Source organism: Myxine glutinosa, chromosome 2 (assembly GCF_964187855.1).
Source record: "Myxine glutinosa chromosome 2, kmMyxGlut1.1, whole genome shotgun sequence".
Lineage (NCBI taxonomy): Eukaryota > Metazoa > Chordata > Myxini > Myxiniformes > Myxinidae > Myxine > Myxine glutinosa.
Genome location: NC_136262.1, coordinates 132,702,949 through 132,719,574, shown reverse-complemented (window position 1 = coordinate 132,719,574; position 16,626 = coordinate 132,702,949). Strand labels below are relative to the sequence as shown.

Below are 16,626 nucleotides of genomic sequence, written 5' to 3'. Positions count from 1 at the left end.
TTCTACCTTCGCCACCGAAGGTGGATGGAGGTTATGTTTTCACCCCTGTCTGTTTGTCTGTCTGTCTGAACAAAATATCTCCAAAGGTTGTGGATGGATTCAGACGAAATTTTTTTGAGATGTTGGGTATGTGACACGGACGAAATGATTAGATTTTGGTGAAGATCCGAATATGGATCCAGATACGAAAATTTTTTTTTTTTTTAAGTGATTCTCCACCATTGAGTAATAAGGCTGAAGACGATATGTAGCATGATATTTTAAAAAGTTGTAGATGACTTGTCACAAAACATGGTGGATGAGTTGGGTAAGTGACAAGAACAAGCCGATTAGATTTTGGCCTATCAGTGTGATGGATCCAGATCCAGATAGTGTCGGACCCAGATCTGACCTACACTACATGGCCAAAAGTATGTGGACACCACTTCTAATTAGTGGATTCAGCTGTTTCAGCCACACCCATTGCTGACAGGTATATGTCATCAAGCACACAGCCATGCAATCTCCACAGACAAACATTGGCAGTAGAATGGGCCGTACTGAAGAGCTCAGTGACTTTAAACGTGGCACCTTCATAGGATGCCACCTTTCCAACAAGTCAGTTTGTTAAATTTCTGCCCTGCTAGAGCTGCCTCGGTCAACTGTATGCTGTTATTGTGAAGTGGAAACGTCTAGGAGCAACAACAGCCCAGCCATGAAGTGGGAGGCCACACAAGCTCACAGAACGAGAGCTCCGAGTGCTGAAGTGCACAGCGCATAAAAATCGGCTGTCCTCGGTTGCAACACTCACTACCGAGTTCCAAACTGCCTCTGGAAGCAATGTCAGCACAACAACTGTTCATTTGGAGCTTCATGAAATGGGTTTCCATGGCCGAGCAGCCGCATACAAGCCTAAGATCACCATGCGCAATGCCAAGCATCGGCTGGAGTGGTGGAAAGCTCGCCGCCATTGGACTCTGGAGCAGTGGAAACGCGTTCTCTGGAGTGATGAATCACGCTTCACCATCTGGCAGTCCGACAGATAAATCTGGCTTTGGCGGATGCCAGGAGAACGCTACCTGCCCGAATGCATAGTGCGAACTGTAAAGTTTGGTGGAGGAGGAATAATGGTCTGGGGCTGTTTTTCATGGTTCGGGCTAAGCCCCTTAGTTCCAGTGAAGGGAAATCTTAATGCTACAACATACTATGTCATTCTAGACGATTGTGTGCTTCCAACTTTGTGGCAACAGTTTGGGGAAGGCCCTTTCCTGTTTCAGCATGACAATGCTCCCGTGCACAAAGCGAGGTCCGTACAGAAATGGTTTGTCGAGATCGGTGTGGAAGAACTTTACTGGCCTGCACAGAGCCCTGACCTCAACCCCATCGAACACCTTTGGGATGAATTTGAATGCCGACTGCGAGCCAGGCCTAATCGCCCAACATCAGTGCCCGACCTCACTAATGCTCCTATGGCTGAATGGAAGCAAATCCCTGCAACAATGTTCCAACATCTAGTGGAATGCCTTCCCGGAAGAGTGGAGGCTGTTATAGCAGCAAAGAGGGGGACCAACTCCATATTAACGCCCATGATTTTGGAATGAGATGTTCGACGAGCACATACGGGTGTGATGTTTGGGTGTCCACATACTTTTGGCCATGTAGTGTATCAATGGGATACAAACTGTAAACTGTTCAGCCTGGTGGAGGTATGCTCTCTACCAAGTGCAGCTCTCGTTTTATCTGTTTTTGTCATGTTTAGCATACGGAAGAAGACGTCTGAATACAAAGCGAATAGGCTTTGTATTTTATGATGCTTTTTAGTTTGGCTTGTTTTTATGTTGAATGCTCCAGTCATGGAGTACATAGTCTTCATCGAGACCAGGCTTTGAATAAAAGAGATGCATTGATGGTAAAGTGAAGAAAGAGAGAATAGTCTGAGTTTTTGAGGAAGTAAAAAACCTGCTTTTTGAAAGGGTGAAGGTCGTAAGTGTTTGGAAATACATGGGAAGGTAAAGAGTTCCAGAGTTTGGCAGTGGTGGGGAAGAAACAATCATCATAACTGACCACCCTTGAGTTGCCAATGGTCACACATTAATCATGAGATGTCGTGGCTGGTCTAGTATTCCGTGGTATAGCGGATGGAGGAGGTACACAATCAGCAAGTTCTTGGGAGCAGAAACCGAAGGAATATCTAGAAAAGAGAAAGAGAGCCAACTTTGCGGCGTAATTTGAGTGGGTCGAGGTCAGATTGGGAGAGTTGACGAGTATGATTACTTTGGATTCAATTCTGTTCAGTAAGTATGTAGAGCTAGACCCATCCCAGATGAGAGCAGTATTCTATACAAGGACCAATCAATCCTATATATATATATAGTTGAAGCAACTGTTGAGAGGAGAAGAAACTTCAACATTTGAACAGGACTTCCAGTTTCTTTGAGGCAGACTTGGCTAATTGTGTAATGTGTGGATTCCAGGATAAATTTGATGTTAAGGTAATACCTAGTAGGTTTACTGAATCGCATGGTGTAATTGCGGAGCTTTCAAAGGAGATTGGAGAGTTGAGAGGAGTTATAGAGAGAGAGATGGGAAGAAATTGAGTTGTAGAAGCATTGAACTTAACCTGATTACATTTTCCTCACTGGGAAATCTTGTCCAATATCCGAATTTAAAGAGATGGCTGTGATCAAACGAGATGTAGATTGAGTGAGGAAAGATGGGGTGGCAGATGGTAAAAACATGGAGGGATGTAATGTCGAGTCTGGACGTCTCCACTTTCCCACCCAATTGTAGTGCTCGATGTCAAAAATTGTTTGAACATCTTGTCATTTGTTTCTTTCCCACCCACATCCGAAGATAAGAGAAGGAATTCATGAAAATGGGGCAAGCACGAAAACCTCGACACTGCAGAATGTAGCTGCAAGGCAGTGCAGCACACCGAATGTTAATGGAGACTCGAGCAACTCGCTGCCGGAAAACTTCTCAAATGAAGGTAAGATGCAAGAAGAAGTGTATCTGATTTCACGAAGCTTTACCCACATTCTTTGCTATTTTCTTTTTCCACAAGTGCTGTTTGGTTATTTATTTGCACCAAAATGAAAATAGAAGACTTGACAGTACACCATAATTGCTTTTTGTTTATTACTAGATTTCTCTTACTTCAGTTAACAATCGATATATTTGAATATTCAATTATCCACCTATCAAATTCTGCAGAGCTAGCAAACTATGTGCTCCACCAGCACTTACTGCAAGGACCCTGACCAACACGGAGTACTTGCCACACGTCCACCATATTGAGGCATACATTCTGTGATCAAGAAGATTTATGAAATGTATCTGGAAAAGAAAGTATTAAAATTTAGCTTCTGGCTTAGTTGGTTGCAATATGTGGGGGAAAAACAACAACAACAGCAACTACTACAGCAACAACAATACCGAACCCCCAGGCAGTAATGCAAGCCTTTCTGGCAGTCCTCACCAAAAGCAGACGAGAGTTTCAGCAGGGGCTGCTTGCAGCCTATGTTTATCTCCACAAAACGTTTGATTCAGTTAATCACGATGCCCTCTGAAGGATCCTCGGTCTTTGTGGAGTGCCATCAAAGCTGAGCGATCTGATGTTTGAACTATACTCTGGTACTGAGAGTGCTGTGAGGTGTGGTGTCTGACTTATTTCCTGATATTTCCTGATTTCCTGATATCCCTGACTTATTTCCAGTTGTTACTGGAGTTCCTCAGAGGTTGCATTGGCCTTTGCACTTTTCAGCACTTGTATGTACTGTATTTCATGGAGGATGTCGGAGAGATCTAGCTGCGGTGCATTGTTTGGGAGTGGCAAGATATCTGATGTTGATTTCGCAGATGATGCAGTCATCTTTGCAGAGATTCTGGACATCCTTACAGGGCCCCTCAAAGTGCTGAATGAGCAGTCGGAGCCACTGGCATCACGGGTTTCCTGAGTCAAGACTAAGATCCAGGCTTCCAATGACATCTTGAATGCTGCTGTCTTGTCTGTACCTGTCTGAGGCGAGGATGTTGAGGTCACTGAGAGATTCACTTGCCTTGGCAGTGATATTCATGTCTCTGCATGTTAGAAGTCGATAGACATCTTGGTCGGGCTTGCGAAGTCATGGATTCACTGGACCATGGGGTGTGGCACTGACGGTACCTATGCAGGAGGATGAAAGTCCAAGTCTTTAAGTCTTTGGCGCTTCCAGTCTTGCTCTACAGATGTGAGACTTGGAATCTGACCAAGGACCCGAGACAAGTACTCAACTCCCTCGGTACCAGGTCTCTTTGGAGAATCCTTGGCTATTGCTGGTCAGACTTTGTGTCTAACGAGCGTTTGCTGAGACTCATATTTTACTTGTATAGCCGGTGAGCGTTAGCTGCGGCTGTATGTGCATGTGGGTTTGCCTGACACTGATGCTGCTCACCTGATTCTCTCATTGAGGGAGCCTCATGAGCACAGGAGACCAACGGGCCAACTACATGCATCTTGGCTGCAGCATGTTGATGTTCATCTGCTTGGGAGGTGGCCAGATGGAGGCTCCTGGAGTACTGACCGGGGAAAAGTTTCGCTGGTTGTTCTCTCCGTACACAGGTTTTATGAGGTGGAACAGAGTTCTCCCATGGCTTGAAGTGTGTGTGTGTGCGTGTGTGTGTGTGTGTGTGTGTGTGTGTGTGTGTGTGTGTGTGTGTGTGTGTGTGTGCGCGCGCGCGTGTGCGTGCGTGCGCGCGCGCATGTGAGTGTGTGACTTTTTCTTTTGAAACTTACATTGAACAGTTAGAGTGATACAGTACATTATTTGAAGTTTTATTGAGTACTCACCACTTTCTCTTTCAAGCGTTTCAGCAGGGGCTTTTTTTTTTCTTCTTTTTTCTTCTCTTCAACATTTTGCTCTTCTTTTTTTTCTTGTTCAGTTGTTTGTGAATTTATTCAACATCCCCCAACAAATGGATTGGCTGTGGTGGGCCCATTGCTTGGCCTCCAAGATCCCCAACCTGACTGCCTGTGGTTTTTTTCTGGGGGTTTCATCAAGGACAGAGTTTACATCCATTTTCCTTCTATATCCATACATTTTGGTGCAATTTAACAACAATATACGTTACTAATGATCCCAGTTTTGAGTGAGCAGATGGCTTGCATATTAGTCCATGATGGACCTTTTTGTATGTTTCGTTTTGTTTGAATTTTTTTCCCTTTAAAAAAAATGCTTTTCACATGCTATGTATGCGTTTTTGAAATCACAAATTGAGTTGATAGCAGTGCAATTTAAAGCTTTTCCAGGAAATTTTTCCTTAAATTCCATTGCAGAGATAGCCAGCACAAACCCGACACCATGTATTCATGCTTCTTCTTATTTCATCCTCCTACTTTGTTGTTTTATCGATACCTCAGTAAAATTGCTTTTTTTTTTTACTCCAAATTTTATTGTATCTCCTCGTTGTCTTGGTTGGTGAGAAAGATATCATGGTCTTGAATAAATGTATGCATATTGTATGCATATAAATGTATGCATATAAATATATTTAACAGTCGATGGTGGCAATCTTCTGGTTGGTGGAGCTGGAGAACAGATGTTTCAAAAGAGGTTGAACGAAACGGGGCGCCTCTTGAGGGATCTTCACAACACCCAAAGCAAACGTTTGAGTGTTCGTCCACCATCAAATCTCGCCTGTTGCCCTGGACCAACTGAGGCCGAGATGCAGCTGGGTAAAGCACTTTCTCAATATATTGACTTTTCCAGGATTTAATTTGAAGTTGTGATTGAAAATGCAAGTAAGCACACAAAATGTTTCCTGCTCTGCAATTGTGCTGCATGAGGATACATATAATATAGTTGGACCCTGACATTTGCGGGGGATACATTCTGGGAACATACCGCGGATGTCGTAACCGCAAATGTGGGAGCATTTTTCACGGCGTAGACGATAGGGCAAAGCCGTCTAGAACAGTATGTATGTATGTATGTATGTATGTATGTATGTATGTATGTATGTATGTATGTCCCCATGTATGTCCCCTCAAACGTACACCAATTAGAGCTGAGGATCTGGTCACATGACGGGGTGATGTGATGTCATTATGGTGGTACGACGACTGACTCCACACACATTTTGATTCCTATGCTGTTCAGGCTGGACGTATCATTGAACCTGTCTCATATCACAATCTGCATGCTCTACATTACAATTTTCATTCAGTGTGAAACACAAAAAACCGGTTGTTAAAATGACCATCAAATATCGAAAGGGTAGGCGTTATGGGTCTTCCAATGACAGAATACGTATAGGCCTTAGGCTTCATGCCTCACCTTCAGGCCGCTTCTGACAAATTCGTCCAGGTTTCTTAATACAGTATTATCCTTAATAATAATAATATACGAAACATAATCATAACACTGCAATCCCTGTCGTGACTGTAAAGTTACTGGGTTGAAGCGGTGTATGGTTGGTTCATTGTTGACTCCAAACACATAGAATACACCATTGTCTCAATGCAATCTCTTCACTTCCCTGGTGACAGACAGCATAGAGACTTGGAGTACTGCAAAAAATAAATAATACTTGCATTCGTCTGTCTGAATGGTTGTCCGTTTGTGAACAAGATATCTCAAAAAGTTGGGGATGGATTCAGACGAAATTTGGCAGAGATGTAGTGTATGTGACATGGATGAAATGATTAGATTTTGGTGAAGATCCGGATTCGGATCCGGTTCGCAGAACTTTTAAAGTGATTCTTCACCATTGAGTGATATGGCCGATTTGGCAGAGGTGTGTTCTCGACTGAGTGCCGTTCTAGTTTTTAATACTTCCTTTCAATTATTTATGGCTGCCAAACCGAACAGCCAATCATGTTGTAATTTCACACACTTGTTCAATAGCGAAAAAAGGGGGGGGGGGGGGGTGATAGGTTCTATCACCAACCATTGCTGGCCCCTCCATGGGCCTAACACTGCCATCCCCCTAAACTAATGCTCATGGGCCCCCCCGTGGGAGGAATGGTTACACTACCATTCCACCACGTGGGGTACACTACTCTCAGTCCTCTAAACTATGAGCCCCTCCATGTGGAGGTAAATGGTCATGGCTCGGCCTCGAAGGGCCGAGCGTTCCATGCGGGTGGTTGGTCGCCTGTGTGGATTATCCAGCCGGCATTGACGATCCAAGGGGGGAGGGATTGATGGGCCCAGGTGCCGCGCTCCATCCCTGTGCGGGGCCCTTCCGTCCCACGCACGATGACCCAACTGGCCAAGGTCAGAGCACCTCACCCGATGAGGTGCGTGGCTCCGAAAACCCGAACCTCCCCTCGAACCCGGCCGACCGCCCTCGCCGCCGTACGGCGCCAACCATACCGTGTGGGGGCCGGAGGCACGAATCGTGCACGCCGGTCCTTGCGACACTGACGCAGCACCGATTCCCTCCGGTCCCCGCGGCACACAACTCACCGGGGGCTCGCGTACGCTACCCGTCCCACTAAGGACTACCCCGGTCGGTGTCGATGCCTGGGCCGCATCCTCACCACGTGCGACCCACCACACCCAGGCGCACACGCGCCCCCCCCCCCCACACTCCGTTATCGCACACGCCGGTGCACACTCTTTCTTCCACACACTCCGTTGTGCACTCTTCTTTTACACACTCTGGTGCACACTCTTTTCCCGCACACTCAGTCATCGCATACGCCGGTGCACACTCTTCCTCCACACACTCCAGTGTGCTCTCTCTCTCGTACTCCGTAACACCCTCTCGCTCCACGCACTCCGGTACGCACTCCTCCCTCTCATACTGCACAATGGGCCCTTCGCGGTCGCCCGGGTCTCGCCCGATCCCCAAGCTCGCCGAGCACCCATTCGCATCAAACACAATTTCGCCATTTTTTCTCAGCTCGGGGCTCTCCTTCCCCTGCTTCTCCGCCAGCACCTGCAAACTTTTCATTTAGTTAGCAAGCACGGCATCACGGTGCGAATACGGACCTTGCACGCATTCCATCACTTCCTCCTGTGATTCATTCCCTGTCTCTTCTGTCTCTTCAACCCCAATTATTTGTTCTAACACGACGATCGTCGGCACCCCTAAAATTTCCTTTTCTAACTCAGCCTTCCCCGGCGCTCCCAAAATTTTATTTTCCAATTCGACGATCGTTGGCTCCTCCACACCCCGCGTCACTACTCCCATTGCCCCAGTCAATTTGGCTGTGCTCCGCTTCAACCCGCTCTCCACGCGTTTCTCGCACCGCTTCACCCCGTCGCGTACCACCGCGACCTCCCCGCTCAGCTTACGCCCTATGTCCTCCCCCATCTTTTTCCTATTCCTTCTTGACTCTGCCCTCATCTTTTGCATATCACACCTGGATTCCTCCCTCATGGTGTCCATTCTATTAGCCATCCTTTCCTCATTACTTCTCATTTCCCTTCTTGATTTGTCCTCCTCGGTATCCATTTTTTCATTCATCTTCTCCATGTATGCCGTTATTTGTGCTATAAAAAGGCCCATGTAACCTGGCACCGCGGGCTCGGCTTCCGCCGCCACGTGCGAGGCGCCGCCATTTTCCTCACCTACTGCCGCACCCTCTTCAGCTTCCCCTTCTACAAACTCTTCCTGCTGGTCCTGGGCCATTAGTTCTTCCCTAGCTGTTACTCCCACCGGCATTTGGTCGTCTTGGCCAGCCATTGTACGAATTTAATTTAATTTGGTTTTAAAAACTAAATTTCGTACGCTCGTAATTTCGAGCACGTGAAGCGCACTCCAGGTCCAAAAATCCCACTCCCGGACACCAATTTGTTGCGGATCTCGAGCCCGTCGACGTACTAAGGGGGGTTAAACCCTTCTCCCCCTCGAGCTTCGAATCCATGAGGCCGCTACCCACTTTACACTCGTGGTGGTGGATTGCAGAGCAAATACAGCCGCCAATCCCGCAGCGAGCGCGCGGAAGGGTGTCCGGTCAAATACCCCGGTACCTTCGATACACGTGCCGCTGTGAGAAGGGGGCGGGACCTCACACGAGTCATGCTGGGTTGATACGCCCGAGCGGTTTGCATGTCACGTGACTTGTGCCGCTAATTATTATGAACCCGATCGAGCGGTTTTATCTTGTACAATGCGAGGCCAATGGTGGAAAGCCAAGTTGGAAGCAAAGAACACAGGTTTATTACAATTTGTACAATGATCAGAGCAAAGAGACACAGGGCAGAAACTTAACCGTCCTTAACGTAATTTTCCCAGACAAGGGCCCTCTCACTCACGCGGGCAAAAGGATGAAGAAGAGGACGCGCTCACAGCGCAGCCGCTCCGTGCAGTTCGCCCCCGGACAGCTCGTTGGGGGCTCCCCTCGGTGATGTTCATAGCAGGGACGTCGGCCTCCAGTCGTGCACGCACGGGAATCTCCGCAGCGTGTCCTGAAGTTAACGAGGCGAAGCGCTCGTGCAGGGCGTCCAGGCAGGAGATCGTTAGAGCACAGGGCCACGTGAGGGATCGTCCTGCGAAGGCGTTTATCTCACGAAAGCGAGGGCAAACGAAAGAGAAAGCCAGGGAGAACAAGGCAGCAGAGAGCAGGGCAGAACACTGACTACAGAGAGAGCGCTAAGAGCTTCTTGAGTTCGGAGGCAGAGAGAGAGCGATCTGGGCACAGAGAGACGTCGACCACCGAGAGCTTTGTGCTAGCGAGAGACTTGACCACACCTTCTCTCTTTGTCACCTTGTCTCTTTTCGGGGGTCCGGGGCGGGGCTTATATCCTCCCGGAACCCCACTAGAATGTTCCAAAGGCCTCCACTGGCCACCGGGGGTCACGTGTCGTGATCTCGCCCCATCAGATACTCCCCTTAGTTCTTATTGGCCACTCGCTGCTGGCCACTCCCCTTAGCTGTATTGGCTGTTCGCTGATTGCCAGCCACTCCCCTTTAGCTCCTCCCTCGGACCTCCTAGACTTGTCCTGGGCCTAGCACATGGCATTCCAAGCCCAATGAGGCCTACCCTTACCTGCATCAACGCATACTAACACAGGGAAGGAGACTATACTTAACATTGAATAAGAAATAACTGGCTAAAGCGAGGCGACATGTTGTGGTGCAACTAACTAAAAAGGGGGGTTGTCTTTATTCCAAAACTGCAACAATATATATATGTATGTATGTATGTATGTATGTATATATATATATATAAAAGAAACCCTCAAACATCGCACAGCTGAAAGAATTCTGCATGGAGGAGTGGACAAAAATTTATCCCAGTCGATGTCGGAGACTGGTAGACAGTTATAAGAAACGCCTACTTGAGGTTGTTTCTGCCAAAGGGGGCAATACCACCTATGAGAGCCAAGGGTGTACTTACTTTTTCCACATGCGAAATTTGCATTTATGTTTTTTAAATTATATAGTGGACTACAAAATGTAAATGTTTCATGATATTTGTTATATTATATCACCTTTATCTATCAATATTGTTGAAATGAAGATCAAATAGCTGTATGTTGAAATATGTTGAAAAACTCAAAACTTAAATGGGGTGTACCTACTTTTTCACGTGACTGTGTGTGTGTGTGTGTGTGTGTGTGTGTGTGTGTGTGTGTGTGTGTGTGTGTGTGTGTGTGTGTGTGTGTCTCTGTGTGTGTGTGTGTGTCTCTCTCTGTGTGTCTCTGTGTGTGTGTGTGTCTCATGCTACCAGATTCTTGTACCAGATGCTCAAATTATGGATTTAGAGTTCTACCTGCAGCATTAAAGTACCAACCCTGTACCTCCATAAAATAGCAGGGTTGGTCAAATTGGGCAATTACAAATGCATGAAAACAAAAATTTTAATATTCATGTGTTCCCCAAAATGTCAAGTTTTTCAACTTTCCATGCCAGGAAATCTAGAAAATTTCGCAAAAAATACCAACCAGTAATTACAATCAGAATCAATTTCTAGGGTTCTAAAGGTTTTTTTCAAGCATGATGTTGGACAAGTATCAAATACTCTCTCTGTTCTTTTCACCCTATCTTTTGCTCAAGGTCATCTGCCAGCATCCTGGAAATCAGCTAACATTACCGCTTTACACAAAAAAGGTGCAAAAACAGATCCTTGCAACTACAGACCAATCAGCCTGCTCCCAATTATCAGCAAAGTCATGGAATCCATCATTGCTTCGGATATGAAATCTTTCCTCTTCTCCAATGGCTTGATCTCTGATCATCAATTTGGTTTCAGACCAGGTCACTCTACTCTGGACATGCTGCTTCTGCTGTCTCAACAATGGATGGAGGTCCTCAATGCCAAACAGGAAATCAGAGCTGTCTCCCTTGACATATCAAGAGCCTTTGATACGGTCTGGCACCCAGCTCTGCTCACCAAACTCTCCTCCTATGGTATCCATGGAAATCTCCATGCATGGCTTGCGGACTTCCTCTCTGGTCGTAGTCAACGTGTGGCCCTGAATGGATTTCTCTCATCTCCCCTTCCTGTTCAGGCTGGAGTTCCCCAAGGAAGTGTGCTGGGCCCTGTGCTTTTTCTGGTCTTTATCAATGATCTCTCTGACTCTCTGGAAAATCCTCTCTATCTCTTTGCTGATGACTCCACTCTCTGCCGCTCCATTCCTCTTCCCTCAGATCGGCAGTCTGCAGCCTCCTCACTCTCTGAAGACCTGGACAAAATCACAGACTGGTCAAACAAGTGGAACATGTCTTTCAATCCTGCCAAATCTCACTCTCTTACTATGTCTCTCCGAAAAGATCGACTGGACAACCCTCCCATCTACTTTCTCAACAATCCTCTCCAAGAAGTTCTGTCACTCAAGCTTTTGGGTCTCACTATCTGCCATGATCTTTCTTGGGAAAACCACATTTCCAAGCTGGCCTCCAAAGCCAGTCGCCGACTGGGCATCCTCCGTCGTGCGAAGTCCTTCCTCGGCACACCTGAGCTCCTCACCACATACAAGGCTTTCATCCGCAGCTCTATGGAATACTGTTCTCCCCTATGGGCTGGTGCTCCTGCCTCACACCTGGCTCGGCTTCACGCTGTTGAATCCAAAGCTTTCAAAATCATTGGAATCTCCCGCGATGAAGCTATCTCTGAGGGCCTTTCACTCACTCACCGCAGGCAGGTAGGTGGTCTTTCTGTCTTCTACCGACTCCTCTCCGGCCTTGCTCCCCCAGCTCTCTCTGTGCTCTGTCCCCCAAATATTCCTACAGGTCGCACAAGATCTGCCAGCAACCCTCTGATGGTTAAACTGCCGAAATCTCGGCTCTCTGCTCACCTTCACTCTTTCATTCCTCTTTTCTCCCGCCTGTGGAACAAACTCCCACACTCCCTTCAATCCCTCTCCTCCCTCCAGGTCTTTAAAACAGCTGTTCACCACCATCTCTTATCTTCCCCCATCCATAACCTTGATCTTTTCTACCCCCACTAATTCACCCCAGATCCACCTTGTTTGAAATTCCAACTTATTTCCTGGAAATCCTGGCAGTGTCCATATGTTTATACCTCTCCCACCCCCCCCCCCCCCCTTCACATGCCTCCCCCCCTTCACATGCCTCCCCCCCAAAGCCCTCTCCCTCCCACAGATCTCTCGATGTCTCCATGTCTCTCGGTCCCTGCTCTCAAATGTTGTGTTTGTGTCCTTCCCCCTCTCTCCCCATCTTGTCTACCGCTCCCGATGTTATTTGTTTTATGTGTCTGTTTGTCTTTCTGTGTGATTAATGTTCGCTCTTTCACGAGCCTCGATCTTGTATACAAAAAAAAAAAAAAAAAAAAAAAAAAAAAAAAAAAAAAAAAAAAAAAAAAAAAAAAAAAAAAAAAAAAAGTAAATAAAAGTACCATAAGAGTTATTGGCCGAGTGCCAATTTTTTTTTGGCATCTTGCCAATATTCTGTATTTTTCACTTTTTCCGAGCAAATAAGTTGTGACCAACACTGATTTTAATTGGAATTTACTGGAAACAAACACGCTCATGTTTCTTCTACTACTGCTGTATTTATTATGTGCAGCATAATCTGCATTGACTCTTCAAGCATAATCTGCATTGCAACTGTGCACAAATACTGTAAATCCTCGCCCCCCCCCCCCCCCCCCCCCCATCTGTACGCTAGCCCAAGCTGTCATGCCAAAATATCAAGGCAAAATGACGAGTAGGCCTACATGTATAGAATTTTCACACACATGTTTGGTGAAGCACCATTTACAAGAAGTATGTACACAAGGCTTGACTTATCCATGAAGGACAATAAATGCATGTGGCATCATACTACTTACACTTGAAAACCCCACGGGATATTAAGTTGGCAGCCAGAAGTGTGATTCAAAGGTCAAGTCATTATCTTGTGAGCCTAATTCACAAAGTACATACAAGTGCAGCATTGTTCAGTGAACGAGGGGAGGGGTAAGGTGGAGGGGGGGAGGGGGAGGGGGGAGTCGAGTCGGAAGTCATTGTCGTCAATTGAATGTCGCATTTATTTTTTATTCCCTGTCAAATGGCATTGGTCCCGCATTCCGAACCCGGAAGTCGGAAGTCATTGTCGGCAAAGTTGAAAAATTAACGTTACGAAATACGCTGATGACGTCATAATTTTAAAACCCGAAGGTTTTTTAAACATTTAAGGTGTGCTGTCGTCTCTGGGACGTACTGATTCCGAATATGAAGTTGAAAAATTAACGTTCCGAAATACGCTGATGACGTCATAATTTTAAAACGCGACGTTTTGTTTTTTTTAGTTGAGATTTTATTCGAATTCGAATTCCATTAAATTTCAACTGTTGGAAACAATAATTATTTCAATTTCCAACAGTTGAAATAATTATTGTTTCCAACAGTTGAAATTTAATGGAATTCGAATTCGAATAAAATCTCAACTACCGTTTATTCGTTCTTGACGCGAAAAAATGGCGCGCATTTTGTCATTATGTGCGACTTTACGTCACTCCTACGGACGTGAAAACTTTTGTTTTCCTTAAAAATATATTTAAAATAAATACAATAGTACATAAATTAACAATAAAAGAAGCTAAAAAACAATTTAAAATACAATAAAAAGCACATTAAAAATATATAAATATGTACATACAGTATACTGTACGTACGCGCAACCGCGGGATCGGAAAGGGGCAATTACGCCGCCACAAACTACACCATGGAATTGCAGCTGGCGCGGTTTTTTAAACCATTGATATTAAAATACAGAGTCGCCTATAACCACCAGGATTTTATGCTGATTCCGAATCTGTGTCTAAAACTTTTCTCCGATGTGTAGTTCTTGAGTTATAAGCGGACATCCAGACAGACACACACACACACACACACACACACACACACACACACACACACACACACACACAGACACTCCTCCTTTATATATAGATATACTATATACATATATATATATATATATACGGTCAGCTAAGATACATATATACATATATATATACATGTGTGTGTGTGTGTGTGTATATGTCTGTATATGTATGTGTGTGTGTGTGTATATGTATGTGTGTGTGTGTATATGTATGTGTGTGTGTGTGTGTGTATGTGTGTGTGTGTGTGTATATGTATGTGTGTATATGTGTGTGTGTGTGTGTGTGTGTGTGTGTATATGTATGTATGTGTGTGTGTGTTTGTGTGTTTATGTATATGTGTGTGTATGTGTATATATGTGTATGTATATATATATATATATATATATATATATATATATATATATATATATATATATATATATATATATATATATATATGTATGTATGTATGTATGTATGTATGTATGTGTATATGTATATATACACATACATACAATATATATATTGTTACGGACACGGCTAAAGATGTTGCTTGACCGAGCGGAATGGCCGCCGTGTTCGCACAGTTTACCCGATTACCCCCAACTCACCCGATTCCACTCGAACGTTGGCCAAATCGCGCCACGCTAAATCAATGATGGAAAGGACACAACGACTGGGATAGATGAAACGACGCAAGGGGTACAGTTCTCAAGACCTCCGGAGGAGGATATAATTAGTGGTGGAGAAAAGGGGTAGATTACAAGGTAGAGTGAGGTAAAAGACACAGAAGAGATAGGCACTTAGATACAATCTTATCTAGCCCAGACAGACCACAGACAAACGGAACAAGGCTGACTTACACAGGGATTGATGGCAGGGAAGGACAGGTAGTTCGATAGCACAAGGTGCACCTTGGCTCGGGGGCAGGATCAAGCACGGTCCAAAAGATGCAGGGAGGCCTCACAGTGCTCGGAGGGTACGTCTTGCTTCTCCAAGCTCAGCGCGCATCTGACGTCACCTCCCTCTTTCTGCGCATGCTCAGCGGGGAGTCACACGCCCTCGGCTGGTTGGCTCCGCCCCAGATGGGACCGGTCCGCCGCTTCTATTGGGTGCGGGGGTTACCGGGCTCCGCCCTTGACGAGGAGCTGACAGCGAGCCCCTACTTGGTAACCCCGTCGAGCACATGTTCGATGGCGGCTCGTTGGAAAGGCCTGGTGCCCTCCCAACACCCCCTACCAACCAAGCCGGAGTGAGGACGCGCACTCCCCGCACCGCCGCCGTTGCTGTTGTTGTTGTTGTTGTTGCTGAACCGTGAGGAAGAGCTGCGGGGAGGTATTGGGAGGTCCTAAACTTCCTAACGGTGCCATACAATCACATTCTGGTGCAACGAAGAGTCAGAATTAATGGAAACGAGTCCTTAACTGACATAGACTAAGAATAACTAGCAAGATGTCCTATAGTTGTCTATGTGAGATGCGGTGGACCTGGATGCGACATTTAATGGGGGAAATAGGGGGAGGTCGGGTCTACAGAGTGTTGTTTACAGAAAATGGGACTAGGGAATGGGGGATTGGGGATAGTTGGGAAGTATTGAGGAAATAGGGGAATATTTACAAGCGGATATGGATGGATGCAAATCCCATATCCGCAACATTGCACCCTTCTCTACCTCGGGGCGGCCCGACCCGATAAATTTTTACCTACTTTAGTGTGGCACTCAGATGTAGTTCCCTCTACTATTAACTCAACCCTGAGTGCAACAGTTTTACAGATGTTCACAAATGAGTAAATATGTCCCCCTGCGACGTTGCACCCTTCTCCTCACAGAAACACACCCACAGGATAACCGAATCGCCGAAAGCATCCTCAAACTAACATACAGCCGGTAGGGAGCATTATTTACAATTGACGCTACTTTATTTACAAGACTAACCCAGGACCTGTGATTGTTCTTTCTGGGGGGAGACAGTCTGCTCTGCATCAATGCACCATTAAAGCACCCAAAAACGCACCAATACACACCCAAGCACCAATCGGTGCAGTCACCATTGTTCATGAAAATAAAAACAACAACCCCTAACCCTGCAGGTGTCTCTTGCTCTTCGGCTCCCTCTGCTGGTTATTATTATTGTCTTCCAGTTGTTGTCTTTCTTTCATTTTCTTACTGGCGGCCTATTTGCAATAAAGTGTGCCCAACGTGTCCATTTTATTTTCTTTATTTATGGCCCACAGGGCCGACTACGTGTGGTTCACCTGTGGGGCATCGGTGCCCTGTGGCCAAGGCCCGCCAGCAAGATTTCGGGCCCTCATGGCCGGTTCCAGCAGAGGGGCCATGCCCCAACCCATGGGGTCCATAAGTGGTGCTCGGCCACAGACATGTGGTCCATAATGTGGTGCATCGA

General features: G+C 46.0%; 1 protein-coding gene across 3 annotated transcripts in view; it reads left to right on the top strand.

Moving 5' to 3' along the window:
* LOC137421239 (bromodomain-containing protein 9) overlaps positions 1–16,626 on the top strand; it is a 170,732-nt gene that overhangs the window by 102,343 nt on the left and 51,763 nt on the right. For all 3 annotated transcript variants that reach the window (XM_068107105.2, XM_068107104.2, XM_068107103.2), the window contains exons 13-14: positions 2,833–2,968; positions 5,516–5,692. In XM_068107105.2, coding sequence (XP_067963206.1) covers positions 2,833–2,968; positions 5,516–5,692 — 313 coding nt within the window. The remainder of the gene's footprint in view (positions 1–2,832; positions 2,969–5,515; positions 5,693–16,626) is intronic.